Genomic DNA, 18,454 nt, shown 5'->3' with positions numbered 1-18,454 from the left:
AAGGAATTTGTGGAATCATAAATAAATGTAGTTGGAAGTATTTAACCTGAGAAAGCCTGAAGCTAACTAGAATTTTAGATATCCCTATCAAAAACCTTTCCCTCCCTTGTCACTCAGCAAAGAATTAAGCAGGTCCCATTCATAAAACAAGGTGGCACATTTGAAAATGGAAATTAATGTGTCCCAAAATAAAATCTGTATTATGAAGTCAAACTAAAGGTCTGCTGAGCCCAGATCTCCTCCTGACTGTGGGCTACAAAAATGACTGGGAAAGGTTGTGACAAACCAAGCAAGTACAGAGCATTGTGGCAATGTGTAATCCACCTTCCAGACACCCAGTTCAGATGCTTAGACCTGGAGAATGCACCCAAGCCAGCGCAGTAAAATAAACCACTCTGCCATGCTTCTATCCAATTCATTTCTTAATCATTCATATCCTTTTCACCTGAAAAATCTGCAGCAGTGAGGTTAACAATTTAATTCCACAACAGCAGAAAAAGGATTATTCTACTCATTCTTGACTTGCTGCCTTTTGGGTTCCCTTTCTATGAGAAATATGAACAGTCAGCCATGGAATCACAGACTGGTTTGCACTAGAGGCTTGAACCAGAGACTTAAAACGCATCCTGTTCAACCCCTGCCATGGCAGAGGCACCTTCTGCTATTCCAGGTGCTCCCAGTCCCAGTGTCCAACCTGGCCTTGGACACTGCCAGGGATCCAGGGGCAGCCACAGTTGCTCTGGGAATTCCAGCCCAGCCCCTGCCCACCCTCCCAGCCAGGAATTCCTTGCCAAGATCCCAGGCGAATCTCCCCGTTCCCAGTGGGAGCCATTCCCTGGCTCCTGTCCCTGCAGGCCTTGTCCCCAGTCCCTCTCCAGCTCTCCTGGAGCCCCTGCAGGCCCTGCCAGGGGCTCTGAGCTCTGCCTGGAGCCTTCCCTTCTCCAGGGGAACATTCCCAGCTCTGCCAGCCTGGCTCCAGAGCAGAGGGGCTCCAGCCCTGCAGCAGCTCCCGCGCCTCCCCTGGGCTCTCTGCAGCAGCTCCACGTGCTCCTGCTGTTGGCCCCAGGGCTGGGGCAGCCCTGCAGGTGGGCTCTCACCTGAGGGAAGGGCACAGGGACAGAGTCCCCCCTCCCCTGCTGCCCAAGCTGGAATCAGCCCAGCCACAGGGCGTTCAGGTTCCCAGCTCACAAGGCCAGGGCATGTCCAGTTTCTTACCCACCAGCATCACCAAGCCCTCCCCTCCAGGGCTGCTCTCAATCCCTCCATCCCCCAGTCACTTCTCATACTTGGGATTGCTCCCACCTGATGCAGGACCTTGCACTTTACCTTGCTGAATCTCATCCCTGTAGTGCCAGTCCTTGGTCATGCCCAGGTCCCTCTGGATGCCATCTCATCCCTCATGCATTTCAACTGCCCCATATCTTCCCATCATCTCTCCTTTTATAAGCTCTACCTGACTCATCACATCCATGTTTGTTGTCCTTTCTATCATAGCAGCCTGTCACACTCTCAACTCCCATCTCATTCTTTGCTTCACGCTTCTGGATGCCTTTGGCTGTTTCTTTCACCTTTCCAGGTTCTCTGAGATCCTCCAGCCTTTTAGTTTTCCAGGACTAGCTGAGAGAAGCAAAGATGGTGGGTAAGACTATCTACAGTATTCCAGACCCATTACAGATTTATATAATGGTTTGTCAAAATAATTGGAGTAAACTGACAAACTAAAATGAGCTTTGAAAAAAGTAATTACTACCTGTTTACCTATTGCGCTAAATACTTTGTATCTGAGAGGGAATGTTTATTTTTCATTTAACAGAAGCTTGACAAAACCAAAAATTAAAAGTTGATTCCTCCCTCAGACAAAAGGCATCAAAGTGGGCAAAAATTCAAAGTCTATTGAATTTATGTTTTTAAAAGCCTTTATCCATGCACAGCACATTGTCTAGCACCCCCTGTTCACAGTCAGCGGCTATATCCCTGTACAGATCCACCTTTGCCCAGCCTCACTCCCATTTCCCAAGGCAAAGTCAAAGCTGTGTGACAAGCAGGGGCTCGAGGGGCAGAGCAGAGTGTGCAGGGCAGGGAGCCAGGGCAGCTCCAAACAGCCCAGCCTCAGCCCCCAACCAGCCACTCCCCAGAGCCCAAGGCACCAGCAGGCAAAAAGCAATGACAGAAAGAATTTTCCCCCTAGAAGAACTTACTTTTCCTCTTTTCACATCTATTTAGAATAGAAAGCTAATGCAGTTGAAGAGAGTTTCCTAGGACAGAGTAAATGAGTTTTATCTGCTCATGGAAATCCCTCCCAGCTATCCACAGCACCCACGAATACCACCTGGGAAACCCTGAACTTTTCTGTCCCCATGATACAATCCAATGGTGTGCTCCAAGAACAGAACAGACCCCCAGCAATCCTTTGTACTACAGATTTGGGGGTATGTGCACCAAAACCAGCAGATGAACAAGCTACCTACATCAGGATCACACTGAAAACTGCACAACAGCCCTTTCTGCACAACAAATCTTGTGGTGGACAAAAAAGATATCCTTCATTTTACCAACACACCATAAAAATCACTGGAACCTGATCCCATGCTTTGGCTAAGCAACTCCAGCACACCTGCTGATATACATTTCAAGAAATAGTTCCTTATGAGAAAGCCAAATTTCCCCCACTGCTCATTCACTTCTCAATGATACGGGATTAAACAGCAAAATTAATTCCCTTTTCATCTCTCTGGAAGAGATGTTTGTTTCATTCTCAACATTTGAGACTTCTGAAGTTTATCTCTCCCAAAAGACCATCTCCCACAAAACCAAAGAACAAAAAGCCTAACAAACTTCTTGTTTGGTTCATAATATTCCCCTGTAATGGACACTGTAGGACAGTACATCTCCACCACAGGAAAACAAACATTTGAAAATAATTTGGGTGAGGCAAACTGCAGCTCAGGGACAAGAAAAAAATTGCTTTGTTCTGGTTTTTCTTCAGCACTTATCACTGATATTACAGGGCAAAATAAGTGGAAGGCAAGACAAAAATTCCCTTCAATAATCTTTCCTAATAAAAGGACTATCCTTGACAATTCTTTGTGTTCTCAAAGAAATCTCAAATTTGGGATTTGTTTGACCAGAACACAAGTACCTCCATAACAAAGCTTGCATCCCAGATATTCCCTATTTTCATCTTTTTCTGGTGATTCATGTGTAAATAACTAAAGAGGATGTTATGCCCCCTACACAAATTTAAAACACTCTAAGGAAACTTAATCACAGAATTGTCTGGGTTGGAAGGGACCTTAAAGGTCATCTAGTCCAAGCCCCTGCCATGGGCAGGGACACCTTCCACCCGACCAGGTTGCTCCAAGTCCCATCCAACCTGGCCTTGAACATTTCCAGGGAGAGGGCATTTTAATTTCTTTTAGGGAAAGCCATGAAGAGAACACAACACAGCAGGAACAACCAGATGCCTTAAAGGTTGAACCTCAGAAACAGTGAATAAATCAACCTGCTCCCAGCATCATATGGAATAAACAGAAGCACATCAGAATTTACATCTGCCACGAAAAAGAATCCAATAGGCAGAATCAGAATGATAAAAGATTATGCAAAATTTCCTTTAAATTATGATCCAGAATCTCTGAGCAACTCAACTCTGGCCAAGATTAGCATGTTTCACAACACACTGCTTTTATTTCCTTTCATAAGGTTTCAAAACATTTTGCAACCATCCCTACTCCAAAGCAAATAAACACTCCTACTCATCTCAGCTGCCCAGTGACACCCAGGGAAAGGCAAACCTCTGCTTTGGACCGAAATAACATCTATTTCCTGTAAGCTGGATTGCTGAAGTCAATGGCAGAAAGTAAAAGAGTATCAGAGAATCAATGAAACACAGAATGGCCTGAGCTGGAAGAAACTTTAAAGATCATCCAGTTCCACCTCCTGCTATGGGCAGGAACACCTTCCACTATCCCAGGGTGCTCCAAGCCCCAATGTCCAGCCTGGCCTTGGGCACCTCCCAGGGAACAATTCCTGCCCAATATCCCATCTAGACCTACTATCTGATAGCAGGAGGCTATTCCTCCTTGTCCTGTCACTCCATCCTCTTGTCCAAAGTCTCTCTCCAACTCATCATGGAGGCTCAGCTCAAGTATGGAAGTTCACAATTATGTCCAGGAGACCCAACTTCTCCACTGCACTGCACACACTGCCCTGTTCCTTCCCCTAGAGCATTGAGAAGTCAGAATAATTTAAAACAAAGGGCACCTCCTCTATTATTTGTCTTGGATTTGCTATGTGAGTATCACAGTACTGGCATATTCCTCATTTCCTCCAGAGACACAACCTGTAAGAGATCAAAGCATGAGAAGCTCTACTAAGCAGAAAAAGGGCATAATTGAGAGTCACAAAAGGGAAAATACAGAGTTGAGCTCATGAAGGAGTACAAGGATAAAGATGATACTGAAAAATCAGCTTTGCAATCCATCAAAATCCAATGCATACAAATTATCCTAATTTTTAAATACTTTGATCCATCTGGACACACACATACACAAAATGGCAACATTTCTCTGTTACTAAAATCAAGTCCATGCAACTCATTCATACTCAGAACTACAAGAATAAAACTAAACAAACTAAAACTAGAAGTTACAGAAGACTAAAAATAAAACAATAGCAAAAAATAAAAAAGGAAGGAGGAGAATATAAGGAGACATCTTAAATTTATTGTCTTAAATTAAGCAAGATGACTCTCAAACATGGACTTCTAAAAAACAAACCCACTGCAACAACACATACTAAAAAAGCCTAGACTATAGATTCATTACAGAGCTGGCAGCCCCTCAAATTACAATCTTCCTTGAAATCTTCTCCTCTTGGTGCAGTAGAGGCAGATGTAGCTGCAGCAGCAGCACAGGGAAGCTCGTCTGTCTGCAGAAGCCTCCAGATCAGGGGCTTTGCCCAAAAACCTCTTCAGTTCTTACATGACTGTGGTTATCCAAGAATCATGGAATAGTTTAAAGTGGAAAGGACCTTCAGGATCATCCCACCCCTGCCATGGCAGGGACACCTCCCACTGTCCCAGGCTGCTCCCAGCCCCAGTGTCCAACCTGGCCTTGGGCACTGCCAGGGATCCAGGGGCAGCCACAGCTGCTCTGGGCACCTGTGCCAGGGCCTCACACCCTGCCAGGGAACAATTCCCAATTCCCCATATCCCATCCATCCCTGCCCCCTGGCAGTGGGAGCCATTCCCTGTGTCCTGTCCCTGCAGGCCTTGTCCCCAGTCCCTCTCCAGCTCTCCTGGAGCCCCTGCAGGCCCTGCCAGGGGCTCTGAGCTCTGCCTGGAGCCTTCCCTTCTCCAGGGGAACATTCCCAGCTCTCCCAGCCTGGCTCAGGGGTAGGGAAGCTCCAGCCCTGCAGCAGCTCTGTGGCCTCTTCTGGACTTGCTCTGGCAGCTCCAGGTCCTTCTGCTGTTGGAAGCCCCTGAGCTGAATACACATTCCCATGGCAGCAAGGTCAGTTACAATTTCTGGCAAATAACTGAGGGAATAGATGGAAAAAAATAGAGGAGAGTCAACCGTATGATCTATGTACGAGGAGAGGTAGAAGGAGTAAGGTTTCTTTAACTTCAAGGAGAGACAGCTGAAGAAGGGTGAAACCTAATTTTTGACCTCAACTACCCCAAGAGAGATTAGAGAGGAGGGCATACCAGAGGTTCACAAGAAGAGGACAGGAGGCAACACACACAGGTTGCAGCAAGGGATTGTGGCTAGACATTAGGATTAGATTCATTTTATATCATTATTTTAACACCACCCTCTGGACCACGGACCCAGAGGATCAATGAGATGTCCATCCTAAAGATAAATTCACACCTTGACTGGACAAAGGGCTCTGATGGTCATCCTGCTTTGAGAGAAGGATCAGACCCTTTCAACCCAACTCAGCCCTACACCCAAATCTGGGCGCTCAGGTGCCACATTCATCATCAAGCATCACAAGGCTGGCGAGCTGCTCCTGCTCCGAGGGAACACGGGCTCACATGATCCTCCAGCTGGCACCTGAGAGCAACCACAGCAGCTGCTGGGCCACTGCCAAACATCCTGCAGAACAACAACTGGGTCTGACCAGGAAAACATCCCCCACCAACCCCAGCAAAATGAAAATAAAGGTGCAAAACTAGCTCTGGTAAATGTTTAATGCAGAGTAAAGTTAACAAAACCAACTAAGTTCACAGGTGCTGAGTGCAGTTTATCTACTTCAGATTTCTTCATCAGTGCTGACAAACGTACTGCATTTGTTTCCATGTTCTTTTACTGCAGTTTTGAAGCAGCACATTTACACAGTCTCATTGTGCCTGTGGTCACAAATATAAGCCAGCAAAGATATTTTTAACACTGTTTAATAAAAAAGCTTAATATGCAGGACCAGACAGCTCTGGGGGCTCTCAGAATACAAGTTTAGTCTATGCACACACTTGAACTGTGTAAATGTTGGCATTAAGCAAATATTTATTACTATTAAAAATTGATAAAGCAAATTTAAAGCTTCCCTACAGTCCAGTGCTGAGGATTCCCAAGATCATCTTATATATATACAAAATTATATATATATTTCAGGGTAAATATCATCTTCTGAACAAACATAAATGAGCATCAGAAGGTCAAGAAAACAAAATGAGAGCAGTGAAGGAAATGAAGGTTCAGGGAACTGATGTAAAAAGTCAGGGAGGGAACAAAAATTGACCTGAGAGAAAGGAATTTCTAGTGTTTATCAACAAACTCTCAAAGCTTACAGGGCCCAACTGTATAAAGCTCAGTCTTGCAAATCTCCTGGTAGGGTGCAAACAATGAACAAGGAAATATGGTTATGGTAATAATAAATTTAATATACCCCAACTAAATTGGGAAAATATGAACACTGCTCTTAAAAAACTCCAAGGTGTTTATTTTGTATTAGAGAAAGGTGTCTTTCAACAGATGCTTTCTGGTACTTCACCAAAATGAGAAGCATCTGCCATTTCCTGAACTTGGATTACTGAACACCAAAGCTCACTGCTAAAGAAGTTAAATTCAAATGTCATCTAAAGAAGCAATTTAAAAAAAAATTGGGGTTTTTTCCCTACCTCAAAAACATTATTGTACTAAGCTCATGTTTGCTTGTCCTCAGGACCACGCATCCAGATTTCCCAGTCTGAACTATAACTGTTAATGCTGTGAACTACTTATAAGTTCAATTTTAAAAGCCCATTAATTTTTGGAAAACACACAAGAAATGGCAGGCACAAATCATCATTCCACCTTTTCACCAGTGTATTAAAAAATAGCTTGATTAGAACAAAATGACATTGGGTCAAGATGACATTTCCTCCTCTTCCTGCACATCAAACAGAACATGATACCAGACAGCACTTCCAGGTGGCATTTTCAACATTTTTGGAGGTTTTTAGAAGAGAAAGGTTGTTCCTTCCTCAAATTAAGTGTCCTGTTTTGACCTCACCTTAGTTGGAAGCTTTTACTCCAAAACAACGCTACATTTGCAGCTGAAGACCAAAATACCATATGTGGTGGTTTAAATTTTTATCAACTTTTGTCCCTCTGCTGATTTTCTCTCACAGACATTATAAGGATTTTTTAGAACAAACATGAAATATTTTTAGACTTTCATTTCACAAATGAGAGGAAGCCCAGCAGAAGGTTAATTCTGGAAATAGTTACACAGCCACTTGGAACAAGCAGAGTCCCAGGAGAACCTTTAGTTTTTTCCATAGATAACTTGGGATTATTTTCCTAATTTCAGTTTAAAGAATAAAAAGCATAAGGTTGTGGTGTCACGGCAAGACTGAAACACAGAAAAACACAAGTTATGTTTAGGTCTCAGGATGAAATGTGGATTGCTCACCAGCAGCCACACTTGATGTCTCATCACATGGACGAGCCAAATACCTGTAACCTGTTGGTAGAATGGGAACTTTACACATCAGGAGCTGGAGAGGGACGTTTGCCATGGGATGGAGAACAGGACACAGGGAATGGCTTCCCACTGTCAGAGGGCAGGAGAGATGGGACATTGGGAAGGAATCCTTCCTTGTGACAGCAGTGAGGCCCTGGCACAGGTGCCCAGAGCAGCTGTGGCTGCCCCTGGATCCTTGGCAGTGCCCAAGGCCAGCCTGGACACTGGGGCTGGGAGCACCCTGGGACAGTGGGAGGTGTCCCTGCCATAGCAGGGGTAGCACTGGATGGGCTTTAAGATCCCTCCCAAGCCTAACCATCCTGTGATTCTATGTTTTTTACAAGGTTGATCCATCATTGCTGCTCCTGAACATGTTCCAAGTAACTAAAGAATTTGAAGCTTAAGGTACATAAAACATAGACATAATTCTATGAGACCTCCATGTCTACAACACTAGCTGCCTTTTGCCCTTCTGTCTGTATTGACACACTACAAGTTTAAGCCGTAAATCATGTTCAAACCCATAAATGGGGTAGTTTTCTCCTCTCAAAGGAGCCTACACACCAAATCATCTCCAGCCAAGACAGACAACAATAATTTTTTTGTCTCTCAAAGAATCAGGATTTGGAAATGAAAACATGATACTTAAATGCTGGAGTGCAGTGACATGACTTGCTCATTGTAAAAGCTAAAAACAACTCTTTAATTGTTTATGCTGACAAAGAGTGCACAAAAGGACACTGGCTATATGTGCTGCACTTGCAGCGTTATACATTTGGATTACTGAATCATATTTACAGTGTCAGAAGCCACATGTAAGTCAGGCTCTAAGTTAAGAAAATACCACTGGCTACAGTTAAGAGTCTCACCAAGGGGAACTCACCTAAAAGCTGCCAGTAAGGGAGCATAAATTGAGTCTCCATCATACACATACAAGTGGTCCCAGCTGCACTCTGTGGCAAAGTGATTGAATCGAAGCCTGAGGATTGTGTTTGGCCTGTAAAGAAAAAATAAATAAAGAAAATATTTGTAATTAGCCACTCAACACACAGGGCAAAATCCCTTCAACACACTTCTCTGGTGTGAAGCTCTGCTCTAGACAAGACTAAAACTGAGTCATTTGGTGTAACTGTAGGTGCATTAAACATGCTGTGGTTCAGGAGTTTTTTTGTATGCAGCTCTCCTGGTATTAAGCAAAAATTTCTTTGTGGTCAGAAAACTGTGTCCTGCTGTGCAGAACAGATCACGGAACCACACAATATCCGGAGCTGGAAGGGACTGACAAGGATCACTGAGTCCAACTCCTGGATCTGCACAGGACACCCCAACAATCCCACCCTGAGCCCGAGGGCATTGCCCCAACACTCCTGGAGCTCTGGCAGCCCTGGCACCACGACCATTCCCTGGGGAGCCTGGGCACTGCCTGAGCACCCTCTGGGGGAAGAGCCTTTCCTGAGACATAAACTAAGCCTCCCCTGACACAACTTCAAGCCCTTCCCTTGGGTCCTGTCCCTGGTCACAGAGATCAGTGTCTGCCCCACCTCTGCCTCAGAAGGAAATTGCAGGCTGAGGTTTCCCCTCAGTCTCCTGTTCTTCAGGTCGAACAAACCAAGTGATCTCAGCCACTGCTCAAACAAGTCGAGCCCCTGCAGGCCCTGCCAGGGGCTCTGAGCTCTGCCTGGAGCCTTACCTTCTCCAGGGAACATTCCCAGCTCTGCCAGCCTGGCTCCAGAGCAGAGGGGCTCCAGCCCTGCAGCAGCTCCGGGGCCTCCTCTGGGCTCTCTGCAGCAGCTCCACGTGCTCCTGCTGTTGGCCCCAGGGCTGGGGCAGCTCTGCAGGTGGGCTCTCACCTGAGCCAGGAGCACAGGGACACAATTCCCACCTTGCCTTTGCCATCAGCCCATGCTGGGGTAGCTCTGCAGGTGGGCTCTCACCTGAGGGAGGGGCACAGGGACAGAGTCCCCCCTCCCCTGCTGCCCACGCTGGGATCAGCCCAGGCACGGGGGGCTCTGGGCTGGGTCATGTCCAGCTCTCACCCAGCAGCACCCCCAGGTCCTTCTCCCCAGGGCTGCTCTCCAGCCATTCCCCAGCCATCCTGTGGTTGTGCTCTGCCTTGCTCCAGCCCCATGCAGGACCTTGCACTTGGCCTTGTGTAACTTCATAAGGTTCACACATTCCCATGTCTCTGGTCTGTCCAGGTCCCCTTGATGCCGTTTCTTCCCTTCAGCACCTTGCCCACACCACATGGCCTGGTATCCACTGGCAGATTTGCTAAGGGTGCCTTATCCCACTGTGCATGTCAGCAACAGGTATGTTTAACACAGGGAGAAAACTAAGGAAAAGTGCCCTGTGGGACTGTAGTAAATTCTGATCCCCTAAGATGCTAAGAGGCCTCAGTTTGCAGTGTCCAGTACAAGTTCACACTCTCACACGACTCCTGCCAATTCATAGCCATCTCTACCTGCACATTCAGGGAACAGCATGGAATGTGACTGAACATACAGATGTTATCACACAGCATCATATCTGACCATGGAAAAGCTTTAGAGACTAAACAAATGGATCTTACAGTCCTCGTACCAGCTTGGTTCTATCAAAAATATATTTCAACAAGTGAGATGCTCTGAACTGCTGCACCATCAATCAGGTGACAGAGGATGGACATTAAATATGCTACTCCTAAAAACCTGTGCAAGAATTTGCTGTAAGCAATATAAGGATCAAATACAAGAAGGGCAGCAAAGTGAGGGGAGAGATCTGAGAGACTTCTCCCAGCTTAGAAAACCTTTGCAATAAAAGGTCAGTGGTTCCTCTGAAGTCCTCATGGCTCAGTGAGTAAAGAAACATCTGAAGTTCATCACTACAGAAACCGATTCTTCATGAATAAAAGCTTTCAGAGTTTTCTCCTGTTTCTCATACTACTGAAAAATCCCATGTGCAGTGAATCCCATCATCTGAATGGCCCACTATGATGTCAGTTAAGTAATTCATAATCCTTCATTATTTACAGAAGTGCGCTGATTTTTGTTCACCACATGCTGTTTCAACACAAACTTCTTAAACAGAAGTCAGTTTGGAGGGCTCAGTTGCACAAAAATTTATTTACCAAGACCAATTAAGTGTTGCCCAATTTAGCTTTTAGAATAGCCAGAAAGAATCGTGAGACCTAACAATACTCAGTGCAGATAAAACTCACCTAAAAGTGCCAATAAGCAATACAAAATTCTAAGCTGCTTCCAACACTCACCTTCCTTCAATAAGCCAGGTGCATTTTGTCTTGTATTTGTAATTTCCAGGCCCATCTGTGACATACCCTGAAGGTTCAGTGAGTCTGCAAACAAAAACACAAACATTAGTGTCCAGTGGTTTTAAACATTCAGAAAGGATTCTCTAAATTCTGAAGATCCATCGTTAGATTATTATTTACTGGAGAGCCACTATAAATAAACCAACTACAGCAGAACAAAACCCAGCTGGGAGTCTCGTGTTGAACTCTCTGTGCAGGCCTTCTGATGATTGTTCCTCAAGAATGACATCACTTCAAGAGTGATGGTTTCACTATCATATTGATGCCATGGTTCCAAACCATGGATATACCACCTAACCAGCACAAGGAATTCCTCAACAGAAGCTAAAATTATTCCTAAACTATTTATTTACACAAACTGTACCATTGCATGCAGTTCAGATGAAGGCCATGGTGCAACCTCTCACTCATTCTGTATTTGACTCTCCACAAAACTCCTTGACAAGCTCCTGGATGGAGGGTTGGACTGACCCCCAAACCCCTGGATCCCTGGCAGTGGCCCAGGCCAGGCTGGACTGGGCTTGGAGCACCCTGGGATAGTGGAAGGTATCCCTGCTCATGGATGGGGTGGAATGAGATGGGATTTAAGGTCCCTTCCACCCCAACCATTCTGTGATTCTGTATTGTTATCAACATCTGCAAATGCTGCACAGTGCAAATTCTACTTCAGCAAAAGAAAATCACTGGGATATGCATTCCTGTCTCATATGAATTAGTCAAAATATTCCAGATGAGTATTGCAGAAACTGCTGAAAATAAATGACAGGGAAGGATGGCAGCAGAAGGCAGCAGCACCTGAAGGTGCCCAAACACCACATTCTGGTAGAGCACACACTGGCACCCAAACCAGGATTCTTTCCTAGGCCAGTTATAAACTCCACGGTCGGCACACTGCCGGAGCAAATCACAGCCCTCTGGCAAAATTCAACTGTCCTACTTACAACACAGCTCTAAAACAAAAACACTATAAATTTAAACTTGGCAAAAAGAGAAGAAAGCAAGACCAGAAATTCCTCAAACCGGTATCTTGGAACCTTTTCTGTGCCTTTCCCCAGTGATCTGTTAATGCTAACGTCTCACTTTTTAACACGTTTTGGCTGAGTCAAAAATTATTTTCCAAACTCTTTTCCATCAAGCATTTTTAAGGTTGATCTTTGATTCATATTAAAAAGGCAAAACTCACAGGTTTTTGAAAACCACCTTCCTCTGTCCCTAAATGAATTTATTACAGTACTTTTCAACCTGAGAAATGGAGCTGAAGATTTTTTAAAGCCAATTACTGAAGTTCTGCAGGAAATGGACATTCAAGCAAGTGAAGAAAAAACTCAGATTTTTGGAAGCACAAAAAGCATCTGGGCCCTCTATGGAGGCACAGATGTCAGTGTAAAAAGAGACTAGATTTTAAAAAAATACACATACAGAAGGTATAGATTTAGGCTGGATATTGGGAAGGAATTGTTCCCTGGCAGGGTGGGCAGGCCCTGGCACAGGGTGCCCAGAACAGCTGTGGCTGCCCCTGGATCCCTGGCAGTGCCCAAGGCCAGGCTGGACAGGGCTTGGAGCACCGGGGACAGTGGGAGGTGTCCTGCCATGGCAGGGGTGGGGCTGGGTGGGCTTTATGGTCCCTTCCAACCCAAACCATTCCATGATTCTGTGATTTATATTTCTTTTAAAATGTCAACATCTTTGAAAATTCAAACTACTTATCCACCAACAAGGAATTCACAAAACAAAATGAGACTTCCAAGTTGGAGGCAGTAACATCTAATCTTTTTGTCTAAAAAATCATCCTTTTGAATATAATATCCATGGAAAAGCTATGAACCAAACAGTATCAACACTGATAGAACTTTTCCTGCAACCAAGAGCAGAGATTCTGAAAACCTGAGGAAGTCTCTCAAGCTAAAAACAATCTCATGCCATGTGACAAGCTCTCAGGGAACCTCTGCTCATAGAACTCCTGCAACAATTTTATCTGGAAGCAATTACTAATTCATTCACCACAGAAATGCTACCAAGAGTGATATAAAAAATAAAATAAAATAACCCTGTTAGTACTGTAGCCCCAAGCATGTCGCATCTCAGGAGGGAAAAAAAAAAGCATTTCAACAGCCATGTAATTCAATGAAGTTTCAGCAAAACACTGGACTTAGTTTTAAAAATGTAAGTCAAACTTCTTTGATACCCTATTAGTAAAAACTTATCTGTGAGTTTCTCAGACTGCTTACTAAACTTCCTGCCATTATGGACAAATGAGGGATATTAAAAATCTATAATCTTATTATTAAAATCCATTAATAAAAATCTATTAAAAATCTATAATCTATCAGAGCTGACATATCTGAAAGGAAAATAAATAGCCTGCACTGCCTGGCTAGAACAGGCAGTAGCATCCATGTTCTTCTGTAAGCACTCTCCCAGACAGAAATAAATCTTCAGCACAAAAGCAAACTGAAATTAGAATTTCATCTTTCCATTCAATACAGAAAGATTAACTGATCTCCAGGCTGCAGAAAAAGCAAACAGGCCCTGTTCCCCATGCCCCGTGCTGCCTGTGCCACAGGGACACTGGGCTGGGGTTGGGATGGCTGCCACATGTCCCACACAGCGTCTGGCTCGGTCTGAGAGCAGAGCCTTGGGAAGAGAGCATGGGAGTAACTCCAGAAGGAAGAACACCTCAGGAATGAGGGACTTGGATGTGGGAAGCTCTCCTGACATGCATCAGGCCACTCTCACAGAAGGCTCCTACCCCACATTGCCTGTGTCACCATCACCACCAGGCTCAGAGGCCTCTGGGCCCAGAAAGCTTTGGCCATGTTTGTGATGTGAGGTGAGGGTTAGGCCCTGCTGCTGGCTTACAGCAAGCCCTGCAGCTCCGGGCTGGGCCAGAGGGCTGGGAAAGGCCCTGGGGCTGCTGTGACGGCGGCTGGACACGAGCCCAGGTGGGCAAGAGGCCACTGGAGGCCCCTGGGCTGCTCCAGCTCTGGGGTGGCAGCAGGGCCAGGGCAGTGCCAGCGTCCCTGTGCTGGCACTGCCGGGACACTTCCAGGGCTGGGGCAGCTCTGGAGAGCCCTGGAGGGGCTGGAGCATGGCCAGGGCAGGGAACAGAGCTGGGAAGGGGCTCAGCCTGGAGCAAAGGAGGCTCAGGGGCCCTTGTGGCTCTGCACAGCTCCTGCCAGGAGGGCACAGCCAGGGGGGTCAGGCTCTGCTCCAGGGAACAGGGACAGTAGCAGAGGGAGCGGCCTCAGGGGCGGGCCTGGGTGAACAGTGGGGAAATTCCTCATGGAAAGGGCTGCCCAGCCCTGGCACAGCTGCCCAGGGCAGGGATCGAGTCCCCACGTCTAGGGGGTTTTCACAGCCCTGTGGATGTAGCCCCTGGGGACATGGGGCAGTGGTGGCCTTGGCCATGCTGGGGAACAACTGGACTTAGAGGGCTTTTCCTACCCCAACAATCCTGTGATTCTATGGTAATTTTATGACTCAGATGCAGAAATCAGACACCACAAAATATGCAAAGACATCAAATACCTACCACTTGTCTTTGATAACTTGGTGAAATGTGTGGCTCCCACACAGGAAATGCTTCCCTACTACCTGAACATTACATCTCCTGCTCTGCAAGGAGCAGCTGCTACACCCTAGGAAAACAGTCAGTCAGGTCCGGTACTACAACACTTACAAAGCTCTAAACTACACCATCAACTTTAAAACCTCCAGGGTTGAAAAAACAACCTGCAAAGATGCAAGGATCTATTCACAAAACTCAGATTAAAACCATACATAAGTGTACTGCATAAATACATATGTGTACATGCATATACACACAATACTTAGGGCTTGTTTCAAACTTCACTGTTCACCACAATGTTGCGTACACTAAATCTTTCACTGATTTCCAAGTGGACTGCCATATACACGAACCAAAGTGAAAGAAGAGAGTAAGGGAGAAGAACCTCCAGCACATACATTCAAAGAGCTCCAGCCTTGAGTGCTGCCTATTCCAGCTTTTTTTAAGGAAAAAGCAAAAGGGAAGCAATGACAAGGATGAAGATTTAACAAGAAAGAACTTCAAAAAGAAATATTGTATGCAAAAATATTCTCTACATTTAATTGCTCCCCACTCATTCTGGGAGCCCCTGAAAAGCAGAAAACCAACACAAGAAAATCAGGCAGCTATCAATGGTATCTCCTGGGTAAACAGCCAGATCTGATATTGGAAATCACCAGACAAATCCAAAGTTTCTTTAATAATAACGTGAGTAATACTAGCAGCATATATTTTTCAAATACAAATTAGTATGCACTGAGAAGATTCCTCTGTGGGCAGGAACTGCGCAACAAAGCAAAGCCTCAAAGCTGTTGACTAATTAGTATCTAATGAATCTAAAGCAAGCCTGTTGCTAGTAAGTATAAAAACTCACAAGAAGTACCTTAGAATTTAGTGTTAAATAACTTTGCAGCACTTACTTCAAACCATTGTGACATTAAAGGTACATTGTATGCTGGCAACAAGGTTTTGAATATATTTATTTTCATCAGAAGTATTAATAAAGAAAAAATGCAGCCTGCCCTTCCTTCATTATTCTCCAGAAAAGGTAAGCAGGCTGGTTTGGTTTATAAAACACATTAAAATTTAACTCTAAGTGTCATCACTGGATCTCAAAATGGGTTTGTATTACTTTCAGTTAGACTGTAGTGACACTGACAGTGAAAACTCATCAGCATCTTGTGTCTGGAGAAGTTTCACAGCCTTTTCACTAATAAAAACCCCAACCAAATAATCAAAAACCAAACAAAAAACCAAAACAAACCAACGAAATAGAACCAGCAAAATCTAAATAACCAACCAAAACCACCAAACAAACCCAAAAGCCCCTTGTCCATCCTAATAGTTGTTAAATCTAGAGACAGATGCAAGCAATGAGTTTTCCTCCTTTCTTCCTCCTCCTTCCCAAGTGCTCAAGCACTTCACAATTAGAAGTCACTGGTTTGGGTATATTTGGAATTGAAGGCACAAAGAATGGGGTGCTACAGCCTCTTACAGGAACAAACAACTTTCTGTCCTAAATTGATTAATAATTTGACTTTGTCCATGTTCTCACTAAAAGCACTGAGGTTAAAGGACATTTATTATAAGCAAATGCTTTAATTTATAGGCATGGAATAGTGATCAGGCACACTGGGGGTGAGAGAAGCAGATAAACAATCCACACAACTATTTCATTCATTTCTAATGAAGAACAACTAAATCCCTTCTTCTGCCACCTGGGTTCCACAGGTAAAGCTAGGAAGATGTAATTAATTACAGGCCAGGTCTCACAGATGAAGGTAATGACATTACAGCAAAATCCACTTTGATAAGGATTTTCCCTATGCAGCAACACGTACCTCAAACAAAGACAATCAACTACTCCAGGCACCCAGAGAATTCTCTCCTCCTCTCTCTTCCACATACACAGTCTCCTGAGATTACAGTCCTAAAGATGATCAAACTCATGTAAAAGTCACTGCTGTAGCATAATCATGGAAAACCAAATGTTTTAGGCTGGGACAGACCTTAAAGTTCATCTCGTTCCACCCCTCTTCCACTGTCCCAGGGTGCTCCAAGCCCCAGTGTCCAACCTGCCCTTGGACACTGCCAGGTATGGGCCAGCCGCAGCTGCTCCGGGAGACCTGTGCCAGGGCCTCCCCACCCTCACAGGGAAGAACTTTTTCCTTACAGTAAAGATTTTTATCCTAAATACATATTTTTTTAAACAATTTGAATTGTAACAATCATTCAAATTACCTCACCTCAAGACTAAGACAACAGAAACAATGAAGGAAAAGCTGATTTCCCTCCTCCAACTCCATTTCCCCACACAGAAGCATTGAAAAAAAAAAACCACACAGAACTGTGCTGGATCCCAAACAACACCAGCACTTCCCCACTGCTTCAAAATCATAATTTTATAGAGGCTGCCTTGTGCTCCTACTGTGTTTGCCACATCAGAAACACACTGGAGCTCCACTCTTGTTTGTGCCTCTAAGTTTTACATTCAAACTGAAAATATCCCAAATTCAGGTCCTTTCAGATTCTCCTATTTCTTTATTCCCAGCCTCATATCAGAGACCACAGAGCAGCATTTATTCACTGTATAACCACAGCTTCATCTCTGCTGAACAAACCAGCCAAGCTGAACTGTAAATGTCAACATTACTGTGTACCTTTACTACAGATTTTTCCCTCATTCCAACTCATGAGATAAAAAACAAAGAATAAAAGATATTATCATTATTATTACACTGAAGGAATGCATTCTTCACACAAGCAACACATTTTGTGCTATTGGCCAGCACATTTTTCTGTGCCATTGTTCTATTATCTCTATATTATCTTTGATCTCTGCTTTCACACTGCAAGAACTCCAGTCTTGGCACTCTTATTTCTTTGAACACCTTCCCCAGTGCCTGTATTTTATGCAGAAACGTTACCATGACAAAAGGCCAATTCATGAAGTCCCCTTGAAAGCTTCCCATACCCACCACTTGCACCTGAGACACCAGCCATGCAGATGGTGGACACTACAACAGCTGTCTACTAATCTAACGCAACAGTTGCATTCTGCTTTCCCCATCTGTTCCCAAATCCACTAACTGGATCTTGGCCTAGTTCTTAGAAACAAGGATAATTTAGCTGAAAGTGTCTGTAATACCCAGAAAAATGGGAGCCTCATCCTTCCCTGGAGGTCCTAAAATGCTCCTGAGGTTTGTGGTAGGGAGTTGTCTTACACCAGGCAGGAGGAGACAACCGATCACAGTAGAAGCAAATGCATCTCACATATCGTAAACCATCTCACTATGGCAGGAAAAGAATATATCGATGTCACAGCATAGTGCACAGTCGAGACAGCCACAATACACAGAGTATCACCATACCACAGCAGAAAGCTTCACCCCACACACAGTAATGCCATCTCACTTCAGAAGGCTGCAAGTATCTGCCCTTTTTGTTCTCCAGCCCAGCCGTTATCCCCTCATGTTCGCACATCACACCTGTGTGCCCTCTGCTCCCTATGTGGTTGCTCAGCACACCTGGGCACTCCATGGCTCGTTGCTGTCAGTGCTGCTCACCTGTCCTGCACAGCTGCACCCACTGGGGGTGAGGCTCATCCCACTGCCAATCGCCACAAACTGTGTACCTAAATATCAATCCCT

The 18,454-nt window shown here is 44.8% G+C and overlaps 1 protein-coding gene across 1 annotated transcript in view; it reads right to left on the bottom strand.

Moving 5' to 3' along the window:
- ATRN (attractin) overlaps positions 1-11,281 on the bottom strand; it is a gene marked incomplete at its 5' end in the record, with an annotated part of 117,776 nt that extends 106,495 nt beyond the window's left edge. The window contains 2 exons of the mRNA XM_031064196.1: positions 8,834-8,947; positions 11,198-11,281. Coding sequence (XP_030920056.1) covers positions 8,834-8,947; positions 11,198-11,281 — 198 coding nt within the window. The remainder of the gene's footprint in view (positions 1-8,833; positions 8,948-11,197) is intronic.
- Positions 11,282-18,454: the final 7,173 nt, after the last annotated feature.

This window comes from Geospiza fortis, unplaced genomic scaffold, assembly GCF_000277835.1.
Source record: "Geospiza fortis unplaced genomic scaffold, GeoFor_1.0 scaffold236, whole genome shotgun sequence".
Taxonomy (NCBI): Eukaryota; Metazoa; Chordata; class Aves; order Passeriformes; family Thraupidae; genus Geospiza; species Geospiza fortis.
This window is presented reverse-complemented; position numbering and strand designations above follow the sequence as displayed.